At 42.5% G+C, this 24,038-nt stretch overlaps 1 protein-coding gene across 1 annotated transcript in view; it reads right to left on the bottom strand.

Moving 5' to 3' along the window:
- Positions 1–3,886: 3,886 nt before the first annotated feature.
- The window catches only part of GAREM1 (GRB2 associated regulator of MAPK1 subtype 1), an 84,002-nt gene continuing 63,850 nt past the window's right edge, over positions 3,887–24,038 (bottom strand). Inside the window, exons 4-6 of the mRNA XM_056854781.1 lie at positions 18,371–19,549; positions 10,211–10,377; positions 3,887–4,862 (exon numbers count right to left, since the gene is read on the bottom strand). Coding sequence (XP_056710759.1) covers positions 3,950–4,862; positions 10,211–10,377; positions 18,371–19,549 — 2,259 coding nt within the window. The 3' untranslated portion in view covers positions 3,887–3,949. The remainder of the gene's footprint in view (positions 4,863–10,210; positions 10,378–18,370; positions 19,550–24,038) is intronic.

The following is a 24,038-nucleotide window of genomic DNA, read 5'->3' as shown; positions in this document are numbered from 1 at the left end:
AGCCACAGTAAACACAGCCATGGCTTCCTATTCTGGTTTGTCCATCAACTGCAAACCATGGTTTGTCAGCTCTGATGTTATATCTAATCATAGTTAGGCTTTGCAACTGAATTGAGTAACTGAATTGAAAATGTGGTTTGATAGACAGAATTCTTTTTCTCTATGCAGGTGCAGCCTGTCCTTGGCTACATATACGTTTTTGATCCACCCCCCCAAAAGAAGAAGGAGGAAAGGAGATTGGAGTGAGGGGGGCAAACAGTTTTCACAAGGCAGTATGCAGCCAACAGTAATTTCTGGGTTGGATCCCATGAAAAACCCCATGGAAGCAGCTGGCAAAGCAGATCTTTCTCTACCTTCTCTTTTCGCCAGCAGGCTGCTTCTTGCCCCCAAACCCCTCTCCATGGTTTTGGAAACCTTAGTGAATAAAATGTACCATATTACAAGGGGCTTCAGTGAGGGTGAATTAGGTGAAATCTCCTTTTGCTCCTTCTCCCAGGATCTAACCCTTTGTGATCATAGGAGCATTTTTGCTAAATACTGCAATCATAGACATTTCTAGGATTATCTATCACCCAGTTATACTGGATTCTCCTTTCTTTATGTGCCTAATGGCAGCTCTGGATTATGTATTCAGAAACTGCTAAGTAAAGCAACACTCAACTTCCAAGTCAACATGTATGGAATCAGGGTGTAAGGTAACAGTTATCTGAATGGGACCAAGACTCTAAAAACAAAAGTCATGCCATCTATAATCCTCTGCTAATGTTCAATATTTTCTTTCTGCATGTGGTCTTTTGTGAGCTTTCTAAATAAGTCTTGTATGTAATTTTCTTCAGTTATTCTTGGGCACAATAATGAGAAGATTATATTAAAACAACACTGCAACAAAGCCACAGATCAGATTACTTTTGCCTTACATGGAAACATTAAACCTTTTATTATGGCTGTTTAACCCTAGATGAATAAACAGCGGAATTAGTAGTGATGTGTCAGATCCTCATCAACCAAAACATTATATTTGCTGTCTACAACTAGATAAACATAGCATGCAAGGTATGGGGCAAGCCAGATAACCCACTGCTTTTAAATAGTCAGATTATTATTATCAGCCTAACAGTAAAATCCTAAACTGAGTCACACTCTTCTAAATCCATGGGATTACAAGGGTATAACTGTTTAGGACTTGCACAATCTTCCTCAAATCCTGCCTTACAGCTAGGGAATGTCCTCCTTGTAACCATGTGCCTGACACCAAATTTATTGATCCTTCAGGACCACGTTAAGACCTCTATGTTTGCCTAGGCATTTTCTTAATGATTGTTTTGATGAATGGCTCGTCACTGGTACGGTTGTTGACTATCGCCCTTTATGATCGCTTTTTTAAACTGTTTTTATTGCTGTATTTGATAAAATAACTACAGTAGTAGATAAATCATTCTATTGCTGCTGGATTTGCTTTGCTTTTACTTTCTGAAGTCTATTATATTTTATGGATCTGTTTTACTGTGTTTTAGCTGTATTTTATTGCTGAAAATAATATTGTAAATTGAGAAATGCAGTATACAACTGTATTTAAAATACATATCTCAATTTTCTGTTCCCCAAATAAAAAATGAATTCCCCCCACCACCCTAAGAATTTAGGTTAGCCTTTTTATTTCCTAATCACATTTTAAATTACATTAACAGCAGTAAAGCACTTGGAATGATTTATAGAATTAGAGCACTATGGTGCCGCCTCCTAAAGTTATCCTGCAACGCAGACTACTTCTCTCATTGTGCATGTTATGCCTAAGACCAAGGGATATTGATCCCTAGCCATTATTTTGACTTTGGCAGCAAAAGCAAGGTATCACAGATACCTTTGTTCTGAATACACAAAGGCATTTTGGTTGTTTGCCAAGTGGTTGCAAAAACAATTACATTCAGATCGTTGCCTGTTTTCTACTGATGATGAATTTCCCAAAACAAAGTCTTTAAAATACTATGTTTACAACGGATGGGTTGCATCCAGACTAAATTTTCCAGCGACAGAATTGAACCTTCCTGCCTCTCAACGCAGCCCACTGATTTTCATGAAATTCTCCTGGAGAATAGGAGACCCTGAGGAACTACATAGAGCCGTGTTGGCGAACCTATGGCATGTGTGCCGGACTTGGCACGCCGAGCCCTCTCTGTGGGCACGTGCAGGGGCTCAAAGCCCTCGCTTCCCTGGACGCGCTGCCTGGGCGGCGGGGGCTTTGAAGGGCTCCTTCAAAGCCCCCCCTTCCCTGGACTCCCCGCCGCCAAGCTGGGAGGAAACCTCAGTATTCAGGATAAATTGCCGTGTTGGCACTTTGCGATAAATAAGTGGGTTTTGGGTTGCAGTTTGGGCACTCGGTCTCTAAAAGGTTCGCCATCACTGACATAGAGTCTGTAGTGGGAAGGAGGAATTGGTGAAAATTGCAGATTTAGTTTGGATCCAACCTCTTCTCTACATTTTTGACCATATGAGACACTTGGGCTTTTAGTACTTGCTGTATGCTATGCAAGAGAACTCTGATTGAAAGGATCTACCAGCTTTGATCATAGCATTTTCTAGGATGTACTGAACAATATCACAATAAATCAAATCAGAATTCTGTAGTAAGAAGGAAATGGATTGCTAGGACAACTCATCAGATTCGTTTTAAAGGAAAAGGAACCAGCAGAAGATCTCATTTACCGTCTTGCCTCTCCCAGCCCTACCCCCTCCCCAACACATGAAGTGCTAATGACTGAGCAGGAAGTGGCCACAAGAGTAAAGAAGTCCCAGGGAACAGAATAGATTGTGAACTGCCACTGCATTGGCCACACCAAGTGGTGAATTTGTGCTCAATTATGGGAGGCACAGTAAGGGAGCTCCTAGTGAAATCTATAAGCTCCACCCCCTGAACCTCACCAACTTGATCCTCCATGATTTCTACTACTAGTTGTCAGTCAGTAGGGTTGCCAACCTCCAGGTAGAGACTGGAGATCTCTCGCTATTACAACTGATCTCCAGGTGACAGAGATGAGTTTCCCTGGAGAAAATGGCTGCTTTGGAAGGTGGACTCTATGGCATTCTACTCCATTGAAGTCCCTCCTCTCCCCAAACTCCAGCCTTCTCTGATGCTGCTCCCAAAATCTCGAGGTATTTCCCAATTTGGAGCTGGAAACCCTATCAGGAGGTCATTCAAGAGCATGTGTTCAAACAGGTTTTCTCACCTCCAACCAGTCTAATAAAGTTATCTTCCAAATAAGCACTGATCTATACGTTGAAATTGGTTTCCCCATGAGAAATTTGCAGCACCTAGAGGTCATTTGGAGCTAAGCAAGTTAGTATTTTTATTTTTCTTCATGAACTTTTAATAGGAATAAGGGTTCAAGTTGCCACACATTATATAACAAGGAATCTTACTCCAAGAAACCTAAGTTTAAATGAGTTGCCAAAAAAGATTTCAAATCTGTGCGTTTTACATGTGACATTTCAAGAAAACAGTTTGAAAAACTGTTAAAAGGAGAAGTGAATACTTTCCATTGGATAAAGCAACGATGAAGGCAAGGTACGTAAGCCTTCAGAATAAAAATCCCAGAGGAAATACATTTATTGATAAGAACACAGAATTAAACTGATTTCTGTGCTGCTCAGCTTTGCCTAATCAATAATAAATATATGATGTCTTAACAGACTACGTAAGTACAAATTAAATTCCCTTTCACGCCCACTGTTTAGCAGCTGCTGAATGTTCAGGGATGCGCAAGGCACACCTTTATGCTTCCACTATGTAGAAAAAGTCTGCTCACCACTTAAGGGATCTGCATAGTAAGAATTTTTTTCTGCTACTATTTACACACACACACATACAACAAGATTTTAGTGCAAAAAATGGGAGACACTGTTAGCCCTGGCGTTTCTAGCACATCTCTGAGTTTTGCTGAATGGTTTAATACTACATTTTAGGCCGCCAGCCATTAATAAACTGCAATATTTTCTTAACTTGTAGTTTGCTTAGCTTGAAGTCCTCAGAAAGGATCTCTTCATTGAGCTGAACAAGCAAGTTGCCATCAATCTTTTCAGTAACAAAAAATGATACAACATCCTCTGATAAGCCTATAAATCTTAATGATTTAGAAACTTCCTCTATAGAGAGACCAGACAAATCTGTAGGAGGCTGCCAAGGAGAGCCATCACCGCAAGACCTTGGCGCTAACTGAAGATGAAGGGGAGACGAGAAAGGATAGGGAACTGCAAATAAGTCCTGCCTGCCCTTTTTACCAAGATACTGATCTTCAGAAAGATCTGGTGAGGTTGTTGCAGGCTCTTCTTCAGCACCATCTATTTTGAGAGGCAATGGACACAGGTCAAGACCTGGCTTTTCATCCCCCGGTTTTGGTGCACGAGGAGGTAAGGCAGGGCACGAAAGCGACTGCAGTGTGCTACTTACTGCAAGACTTTTCTCATCAGTGCACTCAAGAGAGTAACTTGCAGATTTGGGGCAAATAGGAACTACACACCCAATCTCTGCCGTGACTGGCAGTGTTCCCACAGCAGGAAGTTCACATCTGTCGAAGTCAAAAGTAAAAGGTGCTGGACAGTTTCTCTTTGGTGTGCCAGGAGTCTTCTGCCTTGGGTAACTGTAACTCCTACTTGGATCCAATAGGAAATCACTCTTATTAAGGTCTTCAGACCCTCCAGAAAAATGATTTGGCCATGACTGTCTGGAGGACAGGGCATCAGCAGTGGGGCTTCCAAAAGGCAATTTGCTGCCAAGCTCTTTCTGGTCAGCTTTCACAGTGCCACATGGATAGCAAGAAATAGGAGCACTTTCCATAGGATTTTCCATTCCTTCTTCTGCAGAAGTACTTAAATTTTAAAAAAGAAAAGACAAGAAAATTAATATAAAAGTGTTAGTGGTTAACTGTCATAGAATCATAGAATTATAAGAGTTGGAAGGGACCACCAGGGTCATCTAGTCCAACCCCCTGCACAATGGACGACATTCACAACTACCTCCCCCCCACACACACCCAGTGACCAGAAGATGGCCAAGATGCCTTCCCTCTCATCATCTGCCTAAGGTCACAGAATCAGCATTGCTGACAAATGGCCATCTAACCTCTTCTTAAAAACCTCCAGGGAAGGAGAGCTTACCACCTCCCGAGGAAGCCTGTTCCACTGAGGAACTGCTCTAACAGTTGGAAAATTCTTCCTAATGTCAAGATAGAAACTGTTTTGATTTAATTTCAACCCGTTGGTTCTGGTCCGACCTCCTGGGGCAACAGAAAACAACTCAGCACCATCCTCTCTATGACAGCCTTTCAAGTACTTGAAGATGGTTATCGTATCCCCTCTCAGTCTTCTCCTCTTCAGGCTAAACATACCCTAGGATTCTAGGATGCTAGGATTCTGCTATTTCGTCCATCATCCCAAGTGATTTTTAAAATGAAACTTAAGTAGACGTTTTTGTGCAGCAGAAATTCACTGGGTAATGGATGATATGAAAGGCAAAATAACCCCCTGAACTCTTTCCAGAAAAGTAGATAACTTTACTGACTATGGCTTCAACTTGCATTTGATGGGCAAAGACATATGCAGCATCATCTATAAAGCATCCCACCATCTTTCCCATTCCCATTCCTAGGCCAACAGACATCGCATTAGGGCTGTCATTGAAGAAGGACACAAGACTGGTGGATGTGGGCTTTAAATTTGTGATGGAGCAGCTGGCACATTCAGGGACCTTACTTGATCATTGGCTTTTTGATCAATTAAATTTAAATAAATTTGCATGAACATATGAAGCTGCCTTATACTGAATCAGACCCTAGGTCCATCAAAGTCAGTATTGTCTACTCAGACCGGCAGCAGCTCTCCAGGGTCTCAGGCAGGGATCTTTCACATCACCTACAGTGAGGGGAAAAAGTATTTGATCCCCTGCTAAATTTGCCTGTTTGCCCTCTGACGAAGAAATGACCAGTCCATAATTTTAATGGTAGGTTTATTGTAGCTGTGAGAGACAGAATAACAACAGGAAAACCCCCAGAAACCCAGAAGACAAAAGTCAGAGATTGATGTGCATTATAATGAGTGAAATAAGTATTTGATCCCCTATCAACCAGCCAGATTAGGGTTAGGGTTCTGCTGTCGACAGAAGCAATCAACCCATCAGATTCCAAACTAGCCACCATGACCAAGACCAAAGAGCTGTCCAAGGATGTCAGGGACAAGATTGTAGACCTGCACAAGGCTGGACTGGGCTACAAGACTATTGCCAAGCAGCTTGGTGAGAAGGTGACAACCCTAACCCTAACCCTAACTGTTAACCTCCCTCGTTCTGGGCTCCATGCAAGATCTCATCTTGTGGAGTTGCAATGATCATGAGAACAGTGATGAAGCAGCCCAGAACTACACGGGGGGAACTTGTCAATGATCTCAGGGCAGCTGGGACCATAGTCACCATGAAAACAGTTGGTAACACACTATGCCGTGAAGGACTGAGATCTTGCAGAGCCCGCAAGGTCCCCTTGCTCAAGACAGCACATATACAGGCCCGTCTGCAGTTTGCCAATGCACATCTGAATGACCCAGAGGAGAACTGGGTGAAAGTGTTGTGGTCAGATGAGATCAAAATCGAGCTCTTTGGCATCAACTCAACTCGCCGTGTTTGGAGGAGGAGGAATGCTGCCTACGACCCCAAGAACACCATCCCCATCGTCAAACATGGAGGGGAACATATTATGCTTTGGGGGTGTTTTTCTGCTAAGGCAGTGGTTCCCAACCTTTTTTTGACCAGGGACCACTAGGACTTTTTTGTTCGGTGCAGGGACCCCAAGGTTCAAAATAAAAATTCCGAGAATTTGAAAATAAACTTTAATCATAACTGTTAGTTAAACATTAAACTTAGAATAATATTTGAATATGTTTTTTTAATAATAGAGAACTTTTAATTGAAAATATTAATTTATTATGGGTTTATAACTTTGTTTTGCGGACCTTAATTTAGTTATCGCGGACCCCTGGGGGTCCGTGGACCCCCGGTTGAGAACCAGTGTGCTAAGGGGACAGGACACCTTCACCGCATCAAAGGGACGATGAACGGGACCATGTATCGTCAAATCTTGGGTGAGCACCTCCTTTCCTCAGCCAGGGCATTGAAAATGGGTCGAGGATGGGTATTCCAGCATGACAATGACCCAAAACACATGGCCAAGGCAACAAAGGAGTGGCTCAAGAAGAAGCACATTAAGGTCCTGGAGTGGCCTAGCCAGTCTCCAGACCTTAATCCCATCGAAAATCTGTGGAGGGAGCTGAAGGTTCGAGTAGCTACACATCAACCTTGAAATCTTACTGACTTGGAGAGGATCTGCAAAGAGGAGTGGGACAAAATACCTCCTGAGATGTGTGCAAACCTGGTGGCCACCTATAAGAAACGTCTGACCTCTGTAATTGCCAAAAAGGGTTTTGCCACCAAGTACTAAGTCATCTTTTGCAAAGGGATCAAATACTTATTTCACTCATTATAATGCACATCAATCTCTGACTTTTGTCTTCTGGGTTTCTGGGATTTTTCCTGTTGTTATTCTGTCTCTCACAGCTACAATAGACCTACCATTAAAATTATGGACTGGTCATTTCTTCGTCAGAGGGCAAACGGGCAAATTCAGCAGGGGATCAAATACTTTTTTCCCTCACTGTACTTGCCTAGTCCCTTTAACTGGAGATGCCGGGGATAGAACCTGGGACCTTCTGCATGCAAAGCAGATGCTCAATCACTGAGCCACAGCCCCTCCAAAAGCTCTATAAAGAACCTCTGAGAAATTAAAATGTGACTTGAAGCACAATCTTTCCCATGTGAATGCGTGGCCCACAAACAGAGAAAACCCCCACAGTGCACATCAAAGCCCTGCTTTCCCTCCTCCTCAGCTCACATTTAGGCTCGACGCTATGCAATTAAGCGTACAGTCCTTGACTGAGTGGACTGGATTAGGATCTGGAAGGCAAGCTCAGGACTCCCATCCCTATGGTAGCCTTGAATGCTTCCATCCATCATTAACTGAGGAGGAAGGAACAAGGTTTGGTTATTATGCCCTGTGGCAAAACCTACCCACTCTGTGCCCACATGGGAAAGGACTGCATCCTAACAGTTAAACATCCTCTTGTATTAACAATATTTTATTTTTCATTCCCTATTTCGCCAAGGATCAAAATAATCTAACCCCTAATAATCTAATCAGGATCAAAATAATCTAACCCCGCCCCCACATATCCCCCGAACCCACAACCCTACCAATTAGAGCTGGCTCTCACCGATCTAATTTTTATTTGGCAATCTATCATTTTAACAGACTGAGACTTCTGTCCTCCCCGTTAGAGCACCTCTACTGCTGTATACATTCAGAACAGAGTTAAGAGCTGCTTTTTCATATGTATGTAAAAGCCAAACAAGATTAGAGGGTATGGTATTAACATACCATACCCTCATTAGCACATTATCTTGATACTTACAGGACAATACTTTTGCAGGACAATACTCAGCTCAAACCCAATCCCTTTCTGACTATATATTACTCTTCCTACACCCTTGACACTGAGAGACACTGTCCTTCAGTGTTACTACTCTGAAGATGCCTGCCACAGTTGCTGGCGAAACGTCAGGAAAGAAAATTCCAAGACCACGGTTACACAGCCCGGATAACCTACAAGAACCAATGAACTCTGACCGTGAAAGCCTTCGACAATATTAAGATTAGAGAAATTGATACACTAATTTTACACCATTAAAAAGGCTAATCAATTTCCTCCCACTGAGGTTTTCTTTGCTACATTTTCTACTTGTAAACAACTGGTTCCTTTATTTATACGGCACATGCAATCTATGCCGACATACAGAGTTGCTTGTTACCACCAACTACCATCCTAGAGTTTCTGGCTTCCATAAAATATACCCAATATCATAAAATGTCAAATTTCATTACAAAAGTCTTCAGCAGGGGAAGAATTATATGCACAAGGTTCCTGCTTCTGCAACACTTTCTACCATATCCTATGACTTCACCATACCTGACAGCTACTGAAATCCAACTGCTTCCCAAGACTGCACCTGACATTTTGCTACAAGGTAGTAATTACTCCTTTTGAGGAGGTAAAAGAATCACTTATATGCTAGACAGGTTTCACCACATTTCATCATGTCAATAAAGCTGTCAAGTTAGAGAACTCTGCATATTTGTCTAAGTGTACAGGAGAAAGATACTGCGATGATAAAGAATATTTGAACTTCAAGAATGAAATCCTGATTCAATCCAATTAACAGGCGACAGATTTCAACACAAACCTCTCTTGTCCCACCTCAGCCTAGACTCTAATGAAGATACAAGAGTCTGGGATGACAGAGAATAGGGTCCCCTATTCTAGGGTGACTTGGAAATTCTTGTTATATGCATCTGTGTAATCTTCATATTAAAAAAAAAAGGTAAAGGTCCCCTGTGCAAGCACAGGGTCATTCCTGACCCATGGGGTGACGTCACATCCCGACGTTTACTAGGCAGACTTTGTTTACAGGGTGGTTTGCCAGTGCCTTCCCCAGTCATCTTCCCTTTACCCCCAGCAAGCTGGGTACTCATTTTACCGACCTCGAAAAAATGGAAGTCTGAGTCAACCTTGAGCCGGCTACCTGAAACTGACTTTCGTTAGGATCGAACTCAGGTTGTGAGCAGAGCTTGGACTGCAGTACTGCAGCTTACCACTCCGCGCCACGGGGCTCCTATAATCTTCATATTGCCATTATTAAAATGAAGCTGGAATTATGCACAGTTCATCAACTTGAGAACTCTCACTCTCAAAAAACAAAACAAAACACCCAACCCTTTCCCAACCCTTCCACATCTGTAAGCATGAACCAAATTTCATAGAATAGTGCCATCACCCGTTAAGGTCTCCATATATTTATTTGGTCCTATTAAGTTGCAATGCTGATTTCAATATATCATTAGTTCACTACTTTATGGATATAAAAAACCCTAAGTAAGTTTTGGTTAATACAGAGGGCCAACATAACGCATTACCACAAAATATATTACTGTTCAGGAAATATATGTTAGAGAAATTTTGCACAAAACAAACAAATAAATACATTTGGAAGGCCTTGGTTAACACAAGCCAGAGTTAGTGAACCCAGGGTGAGTGCCAGAAGGAAGCACTCTATACTTACATGCTGTGCAGTCCTGAAGAATAGTATGAGAGCGTGGGACTGGGAGAACGAGTTTGCTGCTGTGCTGGTTTGTTCATTCGAGGAAGAATGGAAGGACTGGTAGACGTGGGCTTTGAATTTCGTGGTGGGACAGGTGGTGCATTCAGCAGCCTGCATTCCTCTCTAACCTAGGTGAAAAGAATACTTAGCCATTATATAGCACACTCTAAACCAGAGGTTCCCAAACCTTTTGAGTCACGGAACACTTTTCAGGAGAGAAATTCATCACGGAGAACTAATTTTCACCTAGCACCTATATACTAAACCGAATGATAGTAGTATTTTTCTTTCCAGTCTCTTCATGGAGCACCAAGTGCTCCACGGAGCACAGTTTGGGAACCTCTGCTCTAAAAGTACTCCATAGTAATAATCCCAGTAATTCTTATAGCAAATCTATATGTCCCTGTATTCCTGGGTAGAGGGCCAAAGGCTGGACAACACCAACTTGCCTGAGTCGATACCTTACTGACTTGATTTATAGTTTGCCTTTTTTATTGAGACTTAAGGTGGATTACAGAATTAGAAAACAATCCAGTAATGACCAGCATAATACATACCAGCAGTGCAATAAAACTGGATGGCAAAATTAGAGAATGCTGCAATAAAAACAGTAGAATAAATCCAATAATTCCATTTTACTGAGCATCCTCCTTTTTACTACCACTACTCTCTTTATAAAAATGCCCTCCTGAACAACTCCATTCTACACATTTATTAGAATACTAAAAGCATGGGATCCTTTCCTTTTACAAAAACAGCCCTCTTGAATCATGCTGAACATTTCCACTTTACTACTAACTTATGCCCTACTGCCCTATTCTCATTATAAAAACTGCTTCATTGTTGAAGCTATGTTTGAAGAGAGAGGCTAACACCTCATACCCATGGCTTTTATATAACGCCAGCTCGGTTAAATATTCAAGTCAATGTTGGGGAAGGCAGATAAATAACACTATTTGACTCAGAAGCAGATGGTCAGTTCATGTCCTAGTTTTTAAAGACAATAAACACAAAACACATCCATGGTAGCCCAAGACCTAAGAGACTTTTAAAAAATCTGAGTACTAACAGACCGTCGTTCTTAGCAGCAGATCCCCATGCTTAAAGAATATCTCGCTGAGCTGGTTGACGTATGTGTTACCAGCAGAGGGCGCACAGTAACCGCTGAAAAATGGTCCTTTCACTGTTAGAACTGGGGTAGATTTTAGACCCTGGCTTCTAAAGTGTACGACTCATATGAGCAGAGGCATGTCAGAGGGCTAGTTCCTCTTCCATGAGTGGAAAAATCTCATATTTGGGCTTATTTGAAAGCGTTATGAAACAAGCTCCTCTCAGCAGGAATAGGGAACAACTTAAAATGTTTAAAATTATACCTATTTGTGTCTTTTAAACTACTAAGTGCATACTGAAAATAACTGAACCTCCAAAGATGGATGGGACTCTTTGGAAAAAGAACAGCTAATTCTACAAGAGGAGATGTGGTGGAAGTTATACATACCAACAGGATCTCTCTCCCCCTACAATAATGCTTCTAAAATTGAGTAACCCAGTTAGCCATCCCAAGTTATCAAAATTAACCTGCTCATTTACTGTCAACCATTTAGCTATTACCAGAAGGACAACTGCTAGAGCTTTAAACTGGAGACCAGGCAAGAAGATCTGAGCATTTTTGTAGTCAAAAATGTTGCAGAGTTGGGCAATGTGTTCAAGCTAAGAGCCCCTAAACCTGAAGTTATGCTTCCCTACTTGATTTCTAAAAACCTGATTTAGGGATAATGGAAAGAAAATGGCTGAAGAGGTACATCCCTGAAAAGCTAGAAGAATCAGACCAGCACAGGATGTCTGATACTTAATGATCTGAAAGTAAGTGAAATTCTTGTACTTGCATCATGTCTTTCTCACAGTAGAAATATTTGATGTATGGGGTAGTGGCTGCTTTCTTACATATGTTTTTAAGAAGGAGAACTTACCATCAAAAGTGACAGATACTAAATTCAGTTTTCAAAGATGAAAGGTTTTGAATATCTGAACAAGGCACATTTATTACTTCCTATGGCACCTCTACCCTTCTATTTAAGAGAATAAAAGTCTAAAGAGTTTATTGAAACAAATGTGCAAATAATTTCCTGCGTGTCTGAAAGCTATCACTGATCCATTCCCCTCCTCAAAAGCTGACAACAAATTACCATTAATACATAGCTTCACGTATTTAACATGCATTTGTAAAGATGGGTTTACAAGATGCTATTTTGAAATTAGTTATATACACACACAAGTCTGATGGGATCTGGGGGGAGGGGTACGTTGAATCTGCCTTCCATGGCTTCCCCAAGAAAGACCCAAGCTTTCCTCGTTTCAGCAAGTGTTTTATTGTGAACTAGATGTGCACACTCAACTAGGGCTTCTACTTAGAATAAGTACAGTTTGAGTATCCATTATCTAGACTGCTTGGGACTAGAAATGGTCCATATTTTGGATTTTTTAAATATATTTTGGAATTTTTGCATAAACATAATGAGATATCTTGGGGATGGGACCCAAGTCTAAACACGAAATTCATTTATGTTTTATATATACTTTATACATATTGCCTGAATGTAATTTTAAACAATATTTTCAATAATTTTGTGTACATTGAACCATCAATGGCACTGCTGAGGGCCTGCTGAGTAATGCCTGCATGCTGGCTCAAAAGGTCCGGTTTTCGGATAAGTCGGGATAAGGGATACTCAACCTGTATTACTTTTTTTGGCATTAGGCAATGGATGCACTCATCTGAAACTGCACACAATAGGTGATTTAACATTCACACCTAACAAGCTCAGATAAATTAAAACTGGAAACCTGCAATGCACCTTACTTATTACTAATGTTACCTGGTGGCCACATCGGGAAGCCAAAACAATTCCTTTTTTTTGAAGGAGGCGAGGAACATGCTTGAAACTGCAAGGAATCGTGAGATAGTATCTGGGTTATGAAAGCCCTATTGCCACTGTGGCTGGAACAGCCCATCTCTTGCATAAAGAAAGATACACGTGGACCAAGGAAATGCTAGCTTACCTGACGATAACATCGTGCCTGGTTTCTTTCGAAATCACTAATTTTATGAGAGACTGCACTTGAATATGTGTTTTAAAACTGAATATGTGGCAATGATGCACATCATGGAATTAAAACTCCAAAGCCTTAATTTACAGCCTATTTAAATGTTAACGCCCACTCAAGGGGGGAAGCCAAAGCACACTCCCCAAAGGAAGGGTTTTACGTGGCCAGTTGTAACATTTAAAGCCCCATTCACCGAAACCAACACATTCAGCAACTCACAGTAATCTACGTTGCTACTGCAGAAATGTGGCACTCTCAGTTAGTGGGGGAGAAGAGGCTTTTAAATGTTGAGCCAGCTGAACCTAGCACCACCAAAAGGAAGTGCTTTTTTGTGACCTCCATGTGAGGCTATAATGCTTAAAACAAGCCCCGGGAGTTCTATACAAACAAGTCGTTCTTGATTTTGCTACTGAATTCAAGCATAAATCTCCAGCCATTTCAATGGTGCTCCCTAGGAATGCTCAGAAATTGATTTAGGTCAGACTCTGAAAAGTCAATATGGCATGCTTGGTAATATGTCCAAAAGGATATAAAAGAGCCCATCCAATGAAGCTCATCATTGTACACATAAATTCTTTCACTGACAGCACAAGATAACAAGCATACTTTTTCCACTGCTGCAATAAGGTATCCCTTAGAAAAAATCAGTTACTCTGATTGTTATCGGAAATCATTTACTAGCTACACATGCTTAAAAAGGTCACATGAAATGCTTCAATATCAATAGCAAAACTTTAAAATACCAATTTTCTCCTTTCCTGTTAGAAACCCCTCCCCTTTTTGCCATCACGTCACAGATGACTTACGGCGACCCTGCAGGGTTTCAACGCAAGGGACATTCAGAGGTGGTTTGCCATTGCCTGCCTCTGTGTCGCAACCCTGGACTTCCTTGGAGGTCTCCCATTCAATAACTGACCAAGGCAGACCCTACTTAGCTTCCGAAATCTGATGACAATGGGCTAGCCTGGATTATCCAGATCAGTTTGAACCTTTTGAAGCTCCACACAAATACAGTTGTAAGAACTAGTTCACACATGCATGTACATTATGTGAATTTCTTAGCACTCAGTCACTTGCAGCTATATCTCTGAAGCAATATCACTGAAGAGCATTATGTCTAAAGTAATGTGTAAGCTCAGTCTAATGTTTATGTGTAGGGCTCATGGCCAATCCACACATTATGAAGTATTTATGTCCCCCGCAGGTCTTGTTGGCAAGCACGCTCTGAGAGTTCTGGGCTCAGAACTTAATTCCCAGGCGCATGGGAGCCCAATTTGTATTGGGAACATTGTGAAAGGGAGCTTAACTTCCCCCATGCCATTCTCCCAAGCTAAAATAGCCCTAGGGAACTGCTATTTTCCCTGTTGGGGAAAGTTATGTGTACTGATTGGCTACATGTAGTGGACACAAACAATTTGTAACAGATAAGCTGGTTCTCATTCACTGGATATTAGTCCTAATTCATTTTAAAATTCACTATGGAATCCTATACCTTAAACATGACTTTGCTTTCTATCTAGTTAACTAGTCTCTCTCAGAACATGTACTAATGTAATCAACATTATACATGAATATTATAAATACAGCACTTTGTTTGGCATAATTACAAATAGCCATTTTCTAGCATACAGATTACTAGAGAACCTTGCCTATGTGTCTGTGGAGAAGTAGAATTTATTTAAAATTCATATCCCACCTTTCTGCCCTTATCAGACCACCAAAAATTAAAAACAAGTTCAAATATACACACTATACAATAAAATATACGTACATAAAAACAACTGTTAAAACACAGAACAGGAAGGCAGGATCACTGAAGGAATGAACACCAGACGAAACAAAAAATGATTCAGGGGATAGAAGAATCTCTCTGGGGAGAGGTTTTCAGAGTTTTGGTGCCGCAACCAAGGGGGCCTTCTTCTGGATTGCCACCCACCCAATCTCAGAAGGCAGCAACACCCAAAGCAGGGCTGTGGAAGATGACCATAGCAGCCAGGTAAGTTTGTAAGGGAATAGGCAGTCCTTCAGGCATGCTGGTACCAAGGTCAACATATAAGTCAACATCAGCATCTTAAATTATTCCCAGAAACAGACTGAGTGCCAGTGTAGATGGGCCAAGACTGGAGTGATACGGTCCTTATGACCCATTCTAGTCAACATCTTGGCAGCACCATTCTGTGCCAACTTGAAGTTTCCAAACACTTGCCAAGGACAGCCCCATGCAGAGTACATTGCAGTAATCTAATCTAGATGTAACCAGTCTCATTATCAGAACTGAAACCAGATTGGAAAGGATCCCAACAATGCACTTTATACAAGAATGCTTGATGTTTTCCAGCACTTGAGTCTGGTCTATAGTTATGGAAGTTGATAGTTATCCAAGTTATTGAAGAAGTGGTTCAGGTCTTTTCTTTTCCAAAAAACTAAGTACAAGTACTTGCTGCCATGCATATCAGAAGTGCACTGCAGAGTGCTACTGTAAGGGAATAAATGGCAAAAAGCTTACATTCGGCATCAATAAATAAAGTTGCTCCCTAAATATCGTACTAGGGAAAAGCAGACAGCTATCTCTGATTGATCTAGCAGAAAGAGTTTCCTTCCTTGGCTGTTCCACAAACAAGCCATTGACTTCAGAAACAAGCATTTAAATAGTTTTATGTTGGTAATCATTAAACAGATTTATGTTGGTAAATCATTAAATTACGACTTCCTGTCTCCTGGTCTGGAATCACCCCTTCCTCAGTTTGAAGACTTCCCAGGGTACGAAGAGACAGAAAGTTTTTGATCCTGTCTCCCCAAGCAACCAATGGGAATAACACAATGTTTCAAGATGCCCTTCTTCCTCAGAGCGAGAACCCATAGAAGTCAACCTATGCTACTATCTATCAGACACATCAAACATAGTGTCTGATACCAGTTATCACCTGCCTGAATTAAGGAAAAAGTGTAACCTTTATCATGGAGCTTGAGAAAGAAAGGCTGGTTAAGACGCTTTCACACTGTAGCCATTCTTAGTAAAAACAAGTAGTCAAAAAGGGCAAGAGTCCAGTAGCACCTTAAAGACTAACAAAAATATTTTCTGGTAGGGTATGAGCTTTCGTGAGCCACAGGTCACTTCTTCAGTATCTGAAGTATCTGAAGAAGTGAGCTGTGGCTCACGAAAGCTCATACCCTACCAGAAAATATTTTTGTTAGTCTTTAAGGTGCTACTAGACTCTTGCTCTTTTTGACTACTGCAAACAGACTAACACGGCTACCCACTGTGAATTAGTAAAAACAAGAAGTTTTAGGCGCTCGAGGCTAGGGATAGATGAACTTTCACCTTTTTATAACATAGTTTTTGTTCCAAGGAACTCAAGACAGCATAGATAGCTCTCCTTCCTACATTTTTATCCTCACAACCACCCTGAGAGGTACACAAGATAACATGGTGGGTTCAAGGTCCCCCCAGGCTGCATTCAGGTGGCACAGTGAACTGTGTTCTGTTTAAACCACTTTGTTGCCTCAAACCCTGATTAGTCTTCCAGATGTATGTAACAGATCACAGCTTGCTTGTAAGCCCCAGTTAAACATTCCCTCCTTTCTCGCCTTCAAGCAGAATTTCTGGACAATATCCCTGGGCTCCCTTGTGCTGCCACACTTCTGACAAAGCCTCATTATATATGCAGTCCACTTGCTATAGCTGTCTGCAATAAACGGTGGAGGGGGGGAGACAGAATCTTAAGTCAAGATGAGCCTCTTCCTTCTCGGCTAAGAGGCAGCCTCTCTTGCTCTCCTAGTTTCAGCTTAGCTTCTTCAATGAATTCCTGAACTGCTGAACTCTGAAACCAATAAAATCCTTTAAACCCCTCATCTCCTTCCCCTCTTGTCTGTCATCAGCCACCCTCACCTTTTCCACCCCACCAATTCAGTGCCAGCCCTGGCTTAAAACCCCAGTTAAACACCCACCAGCAAATCAGTTTGCTAGGACTCTTGCATTCAGCCATCATATCAATCCAAAGATTAATCAAAGCTGAACTAGTGTCTGCCATGATGTTTGGATATAGTGCCCTGGTGGTTTTCATGGCTAAATGGGGATTTGAACTCAGGCCTTGCCCGTCCCAGTCCAACACGCTAACCACTTTATCCCAATGACTCTCTGATTATAGATTTTTTAAAAGGCTGCAAGACAGTGCGATCCTTTACACCAAATCAAGCTGGTTGATTTCAGTGGGTTTAGACTGGCATACCTCTACACAGGATTACACTGTGAAAGAGGAAATCAGGATCATGGTGTTCAACCTTTGTAGGTTCTTCTGTTATTTCATGAACTTGCCTATTAAGAGGCAACAATGGGATCAAAAATATGCATATACTATGGGAAGTGAAGCTTCTCTCAAACTCCTTTTAACTCTTATGAATTATTCCTTGCCTTCCTCTGAATTAGCCATTTGACTAGATTCTACCACTGATGTTCTGCTAAATGTCTGCTATGTTTTCACTCACTGCCATATTTCTCTGGCTAGTGTAGTACACCAAGTGTACTGCAATACACTCCTGTAGTGAATATAATCTTTGCTTCAAAGAACAGGATGATCAGCACTGCAATCAGATAAGAAAATGGCTAATGTATATAGTCAGAGAGACAAGGGACATGTAATGGAAAATTAGCAAAGGAATTAAATCAAATCCCAAAGATGAGGTACACATATTGTTTTCAGATTTTTTGGTTTGTTCCAAAATGAATTTATAAAGTACATCTTTGGAAAAATACTGAGCCCTCAAAAACATAGGATATCACCTAGACAAAAGAATAAATAATAGCATCTAAAATAAAACAGCTCTCAGCTGAAAAACAAGTTATAGTAGTAGCAGGAGTAAGCGATTCCATGATGGGGATTATACCTTGCCAAGCTTTTATTATGAATATTTATATTCTGCTTTTCTAATTTATCCAAAATGGATATGCAGCTCTTTCAGACTGAAATCTAGATGGACAAAAACCCTTGAATAGGAAAAAGAATGAATGTGACTTACTGCTTCAGATTTAGGAGGCACAGGTGGTGGAGGTAGGGAATCATCTGAAGACTTTGATGCTACTGTTGAGGAGCCAGATGCTGGAAGAGATGAAGTACCACACTTGGACCGGAAAGAGCTTCTATAACTCTCGTATTTGTTCTTTTCACTTTGTGTGCGAGTAAGAGGCTGATCACTTGTTTTCCCACCCCCTTGGTACAGCCACAGCTCTTCATAAGGAAGTTCTGGCTTGGCAGGTAAACACAATGATTCTTCGCTAACTTCAGGAAAAAGGTAGTCGCTGCTACCATCAACTGAATCCTGGTACTGTAAAGCATCATGAGAAAACAGAGCCCATTCATTACACAAATCCCGACAACCATGGAGGTTCACTTCACTATTCCCATGCAGGTTGTTTCCATAAACACACACCGAGAGGCGGTGGAAGGACTGCGTCAGTTCATCTCGAGCATAGCTAAGAGAGTTGGGCACATGATTGTGACCGGAGCACCGACTTTTCTGGGGGCTTTTGCAGTCTTCGTTCCAATCCACTTTCACGTCTCTCACAGCACGGGAGTATTCATCTATATCAAACTGCTCTTCACAAAGGCCAAACCAGTGCTTGACAAAGCTCTCGTGCCACATCTCCCCTTTCACAAGGCTTTCTGGGAGGGAAAATTTGGGAAGAGCCAAGTGCAGAGGAAAATGCATTGGAACAATTTTGTTACTGTGCAGAGCACAACAAACCACCACTGTCTTGGTCTGAATGTTCACGAACTTGTACCGGTGACCCTCACGGACAAAATGTAAGTCATAAGGATTTCTCGGAGGTGGGCTTGGCACGGTCACATTCACGGGCAGTCGTGTTTTTTCTACAATATTGCGTATTGTGTGCTCGCCCTCTTGCATTTGCAACTCCAGAGGGCTGCGTGTGCTGAAGCGGCCCTTGCACTGGAAGGGAAGGCTAATGCTTTCGTTGGTCCTGTGGTTCATGCAGATCAGGCACGGCATTTTTCCTTTGCCTAATTTGCTGATGGAATTCAGCTTCCCGATTCTTTTGAAGATGGTGTTGAGCCGTGACTTTTCCTTTGAGGATTTTTTATAAAGGATTTCTGCTTGTCCCATCAAAGTCAGCTCATCCCCAGTACAAAGTGTGATGTTGTAAACCTCGGTGTCCTCGTTGCATTCACCAGAAGCAACCTGCAACACAGAGAATTTTAATTTAGGATGCCTGAATAAGCTATAGGGTTGCTAACCTCCAGGTGGAAACGAGATCTCCCAGAATTACAATTGATTTCCACACAACAGAGATCAGTTCCCCTGGAGAAAACGATTGCTTTGGAGGGTACACTCTATGGCAATATATCCTGCTGAGGTGCCTCCCCACCCCAAACCCTGCCCTCTTCAGACTCCACCCCCAAAATCTCCAGGTATTTCCCGAAAGAGAGAGAGATAGACAGACAGAGACAGAGAAAGAGAGAACAAGAACCTGTAGAAAATGAATAATACTAGACAAGGTTGAGGGATCACCATTGCTTCTGTAATCATCCTAATTTCTTTGCTCTTCTCTTAAACAACGAAAATAAGGAATGCATTTCCATAAAAATGTGTATATCAGACAAAAACTTTACTTATCAAGGGAAGAAAAACATTCCAAAATACAATGAAGGCTTTACCAATGGAACTCATTATCCAGTGCAGTGAAAACAAGCATTCTAAACCTCCACACTCCCAACCTCCATACTCCCAACACACAGAGCCATGCAAATTAGCATTTAACAGTACGCACAGCTTGTCTGGATGCATCTCCATGCTTTCTTACTGTAGTATAGGCTCAGCTTTTTCCTGGTTTAAAGGGCGGGGCTGTGTCTCAGTGGTAGAGCATCTGCTTTGCATGCAGAAGGCCCCAGGTTCCATACCAGGCCTCTCTAGTTAAAAGGTGATGTGAAAGATCTCAACCCGATATCCTGGAGACCTGCTTCCCATCAGAGTTGCGAGTCTGACCTTAACAGACTAATAGTCTGATTCAGGATAAAGACACCTTTATGTGTTCATGTGATCAGTGAAAGTGGTACATTGTGGTAGATAGTCTCATTTCTCTCTTGCTTTCAGTTTGGGGCTCAACACCAGGGGGGAAACCCCTATCCAGTTACCCAAACTGGAGGGAGGGAATTAGCTGGTCACTGGGTTCCCAGATGGATAAACAGTGGATCTTTTATTTGTGTATGCCAGGGTTTTATTCCAGAGCAACATTCAAGAGAGAAACATGCCAAATGTTCCAAACAAAATAATCCCCCCCCCCACTAATAATCACAACTGAGTTACCATATTAAACTACACAGAACCACTATAAAACCACCCTCTCCCTCCTGGATACACATGCACACACTGTACATGAGACAAGAACAGGGGATGGACTGAGAGGGAAGGAAGAGCGTTCAGGTGGCTGATACTACCTGAGGTTGTGGAGGGAGAGACGTCCATGCAGTGGAAGTCTGAGGCAGCAGAGTATTAAGGAGAAGGGGAGAGGGATCTTGCAAAGCAGTTGAAGGGGTATCCAGGTGGTGAGAGGACCTGACATGCACTACGGACCAAGCTATATAGACAAAGACCCATAGCTGGACCTGTGCCCCCACTTTCCTATGTCGGGATTGGCCCAAGGAATGAAGTTTGAATGTGACAGGGTCGTTCAAAGGTTAACTGCTGCCTAGATCTGGCAGGCAGATTAGGAGGGAACATCTGGCATTCCAGAGTGGGGTGATAACTGGGAACTGGGTGTGAAATGACAGTAAAATTGTTCTCCCTGATGGATCATCCTGAGTGTTTCAGATATTCCCACTCAGATCAATGGTTGGATCAGAGGTGATTGACCATTAAACATGAATGGTTCTTACTGCTTTAATGGAACATCCTTTGAAACAAGGGGTATGTTTTCATTTGGCTTGCCTCAGAGGTGGGGGATAGATATTACTGACATCCTGCCTCCATGACAGAATGTGCCTTCGTCATGGTAGACCAGGATGTGTTTTCTGAGACTCAACTTTGGGATCCCAACCTCACTTAGGCTTTTAAGGGGGTGCCATACAAAACAACTAAGAGGGGACTAAGGATCAGATCGAGGGATCTTATCAAAAGGGGAGGACTTGAATCTTACAGTTCACACATAGTAATGTTGTCCTCCATGGAGCACTTGGTGCTCTGTGAAACATCACCTAGTGCTCCATGAAGAGATTGGAAAGAAAAATACTACTGTCATTTGGTTTAGTGCATAAGTGCTAGGTGAAAATTAGTGCTCTGTCACGAATTTCTCGCCTGAAAAGTGCTCCATGACTCAAAAGGTTTGGGAACTTCTGCTCTAAGATATCCCCCTATAGCAGGGGTGGGGAACGTCAGACCCGGGGCCATATAAGGCCCACGAAATCATTTGGTCTGGCCCTTCATGGGTCCTGGCAGATCTCTAGCTCAGAAGGATGCTGCCCTGCCTGAATCTCTTGGGCCCAGCTGGGGACAGCAGAGCTCAAAAGCAAGTTGCTCTATGTGGCAGACACTCGGAGCCGTCTCCAGTCGTGCCTCTTGGTTAAATGTTTGACCAAATATAGCAGGCTAATTTTTAAGTTGACAATTTTGTATGGCTTGCGAATGATGTTATAAATATCCAAATGGCCCTTGGCAGAAAAAAGGTTCCCCACCCCTGCCCTATAGGCTAGGTACTCAACAGTATGTGTTGTGGCTTAATCCCGTTCAGGAAGTCTTTGAGTGCAAACTTGAGAGAGGCAGGCCCATTAAATGATTGCAGCCAAAACAACAGAGAATATTGTGCAACTTTACAAACTAATTTATCGCGGCACATACATTAGTACAAACTGATTGGGGGTGGGGTGGGGGGATAGTATCAGAGGGCGGCCAGACAGCCAAGCATTCCAAAGCACAGGTGTGTTACATTACACTGCAGAGCACAGATGAAAAACAAGATTCAGTCCCATCAGTGATCAGTACAATCAGAGTGGGTGTAGACCACTCCCAACTACTGATAAATTAGCAAGGTTCAGATGAATAGGAGTGGGGTGCAAAAAACAAACAAACCCATCTCCGAGAGGGAAGGCACACCTTCTACCAGTCTTCTGAAAACACTGAAGATTGCACAGTTCACGTCTCTGCTCCCCAAAGCCATTTCATCTTTTAGCAGTGCTCGGTTTTCTTACTTTAAAACTCTTGATTAACAACGGTCCATTATAAAACTTAATGAACACAATTTACTAAAGCACTCATATTATTGCTTCTTTAAAACAATATGAAAAAATGTGCTAAGCAGTCCCTTAAATCTTTGACAGCAACAAGCAACAAAGTGGAAAAACAAGAGAAGATGAGTCACATCTACTATCAGCCCCTGATAGAAAACCTGAACCATGTTTCACACTGTTTCAGTATGTCCTTGCCTTCCTGGCTAATACCTCAATTCTAGAATTTCCTGAGAGGAAGTCGTTCAAACATTATGTTATCTAAATACCCTCAACACAGCCAATTCAGGAAATAATCAGCATTTTATTGTTTGCGACACTCATGCACAATTCAGACCAATGGCAAAGCAGCAACATGAAACATTAATGTTACAGGACTTTAATCTTCCTGCTGATGATTTATTGAAGTCTATGTGTGATGTCTTTCTCTCTCTCTCTCACGGACACAGCTTCAGGTAGCATTCATACAAGAATTTGCTGCACAAAAGCCAGCAGTATGCAACAGAAGATGCATACATAAAGAGACACATTCTGTAATCTGTGAAAAATGCTTGTTTGTTCAACCACATATAGACAAAGCAGGACAGACACATGTACATCCTTCATATATTCTGCATATTTTTCCTACAAGTGTAATATCCATGTAGGAAAGCTACATTGTGTGAGAGACCTATTTGCTTTCCATTTTGAATGCCTATTTTTCTGTTAATGTATAAATCAGTTTACAGCCCCCTCCCCAATATTTATTTTTAGCCTCCTTATTGAGACTCAAGGTGGGTTACACAGGGTAAATCGATGCAATCAATAGGATAACCCAGTGGTCAACAAACCGCGGCTCGCGAGCCACATGCGGCTCTTTCGCCCCTTGAGTGTGGCTCTGGAAAGCGCCCTCCTCCTCCTCCCCCCCTTTCCCTCCCCTCACAGCGCAGCTGGGTTTTGCACGCGGCGCTCGAGGGCCGGCGCTGCCGAGGCGGGGTGCAGTAGCCAATCAGCGGGCGGAGGCCGAGGTGCTGAGGAGGGGCGGACAGCACGCCAGCCAGGGAGGGAAGGAAGGAAGGAGCCCAGGCGGCGGCGAGGAGGAGGAGGAGTCTGATATCCAGAGCTCGTGCTCTGAGGGGAAAGAGAGGAAGAGGAAAGAAGCCAGGGACGCCAACGTGCTGGAGAAGTTCACCCTGGTCTGGGCAGCCGAAGCATTTTTGCCGGGGGAGGATGAGGTGGGTGCTGCGGCGGTGCAGTCGAGCCGTGCGCGGGGAAGGGGAGCCGCTGAGCCCCCGGGGGGGAAGGAGGAAGGGCGGCGAAGAAGAGCTGGCTTTGCCCGCCCGCCTGTTGCCCACCCGAAGGTTTTCCTGGGTGGGGCTGCAGAAACCGAGGTGGCCTCCCTCTCCCCGTCCTAGTTTGCTTTATCTGGGCTCCTCTGGAGCCTTTGGCGGGGCTCCTCGTGGTGCAGGGGC

The sequence above is a fragment of the Euleptes europaea genome, chromosome 8 (assembly GCF_029931775.1).
Source record: "Euleptes europaea isolate rEulEur1 chromosome 8, rEulEur1.hap1, whole genome shotgun sequence".
NCBI lineage: Eukaryota > Metazoa > Chordata > Lepidosauria > Squamata > Sphaerodactylidae > Euleptes > Euleptes europaea.
This window is presented reverse-complemented; position numbering and strand designations above follow the sequence as displayed.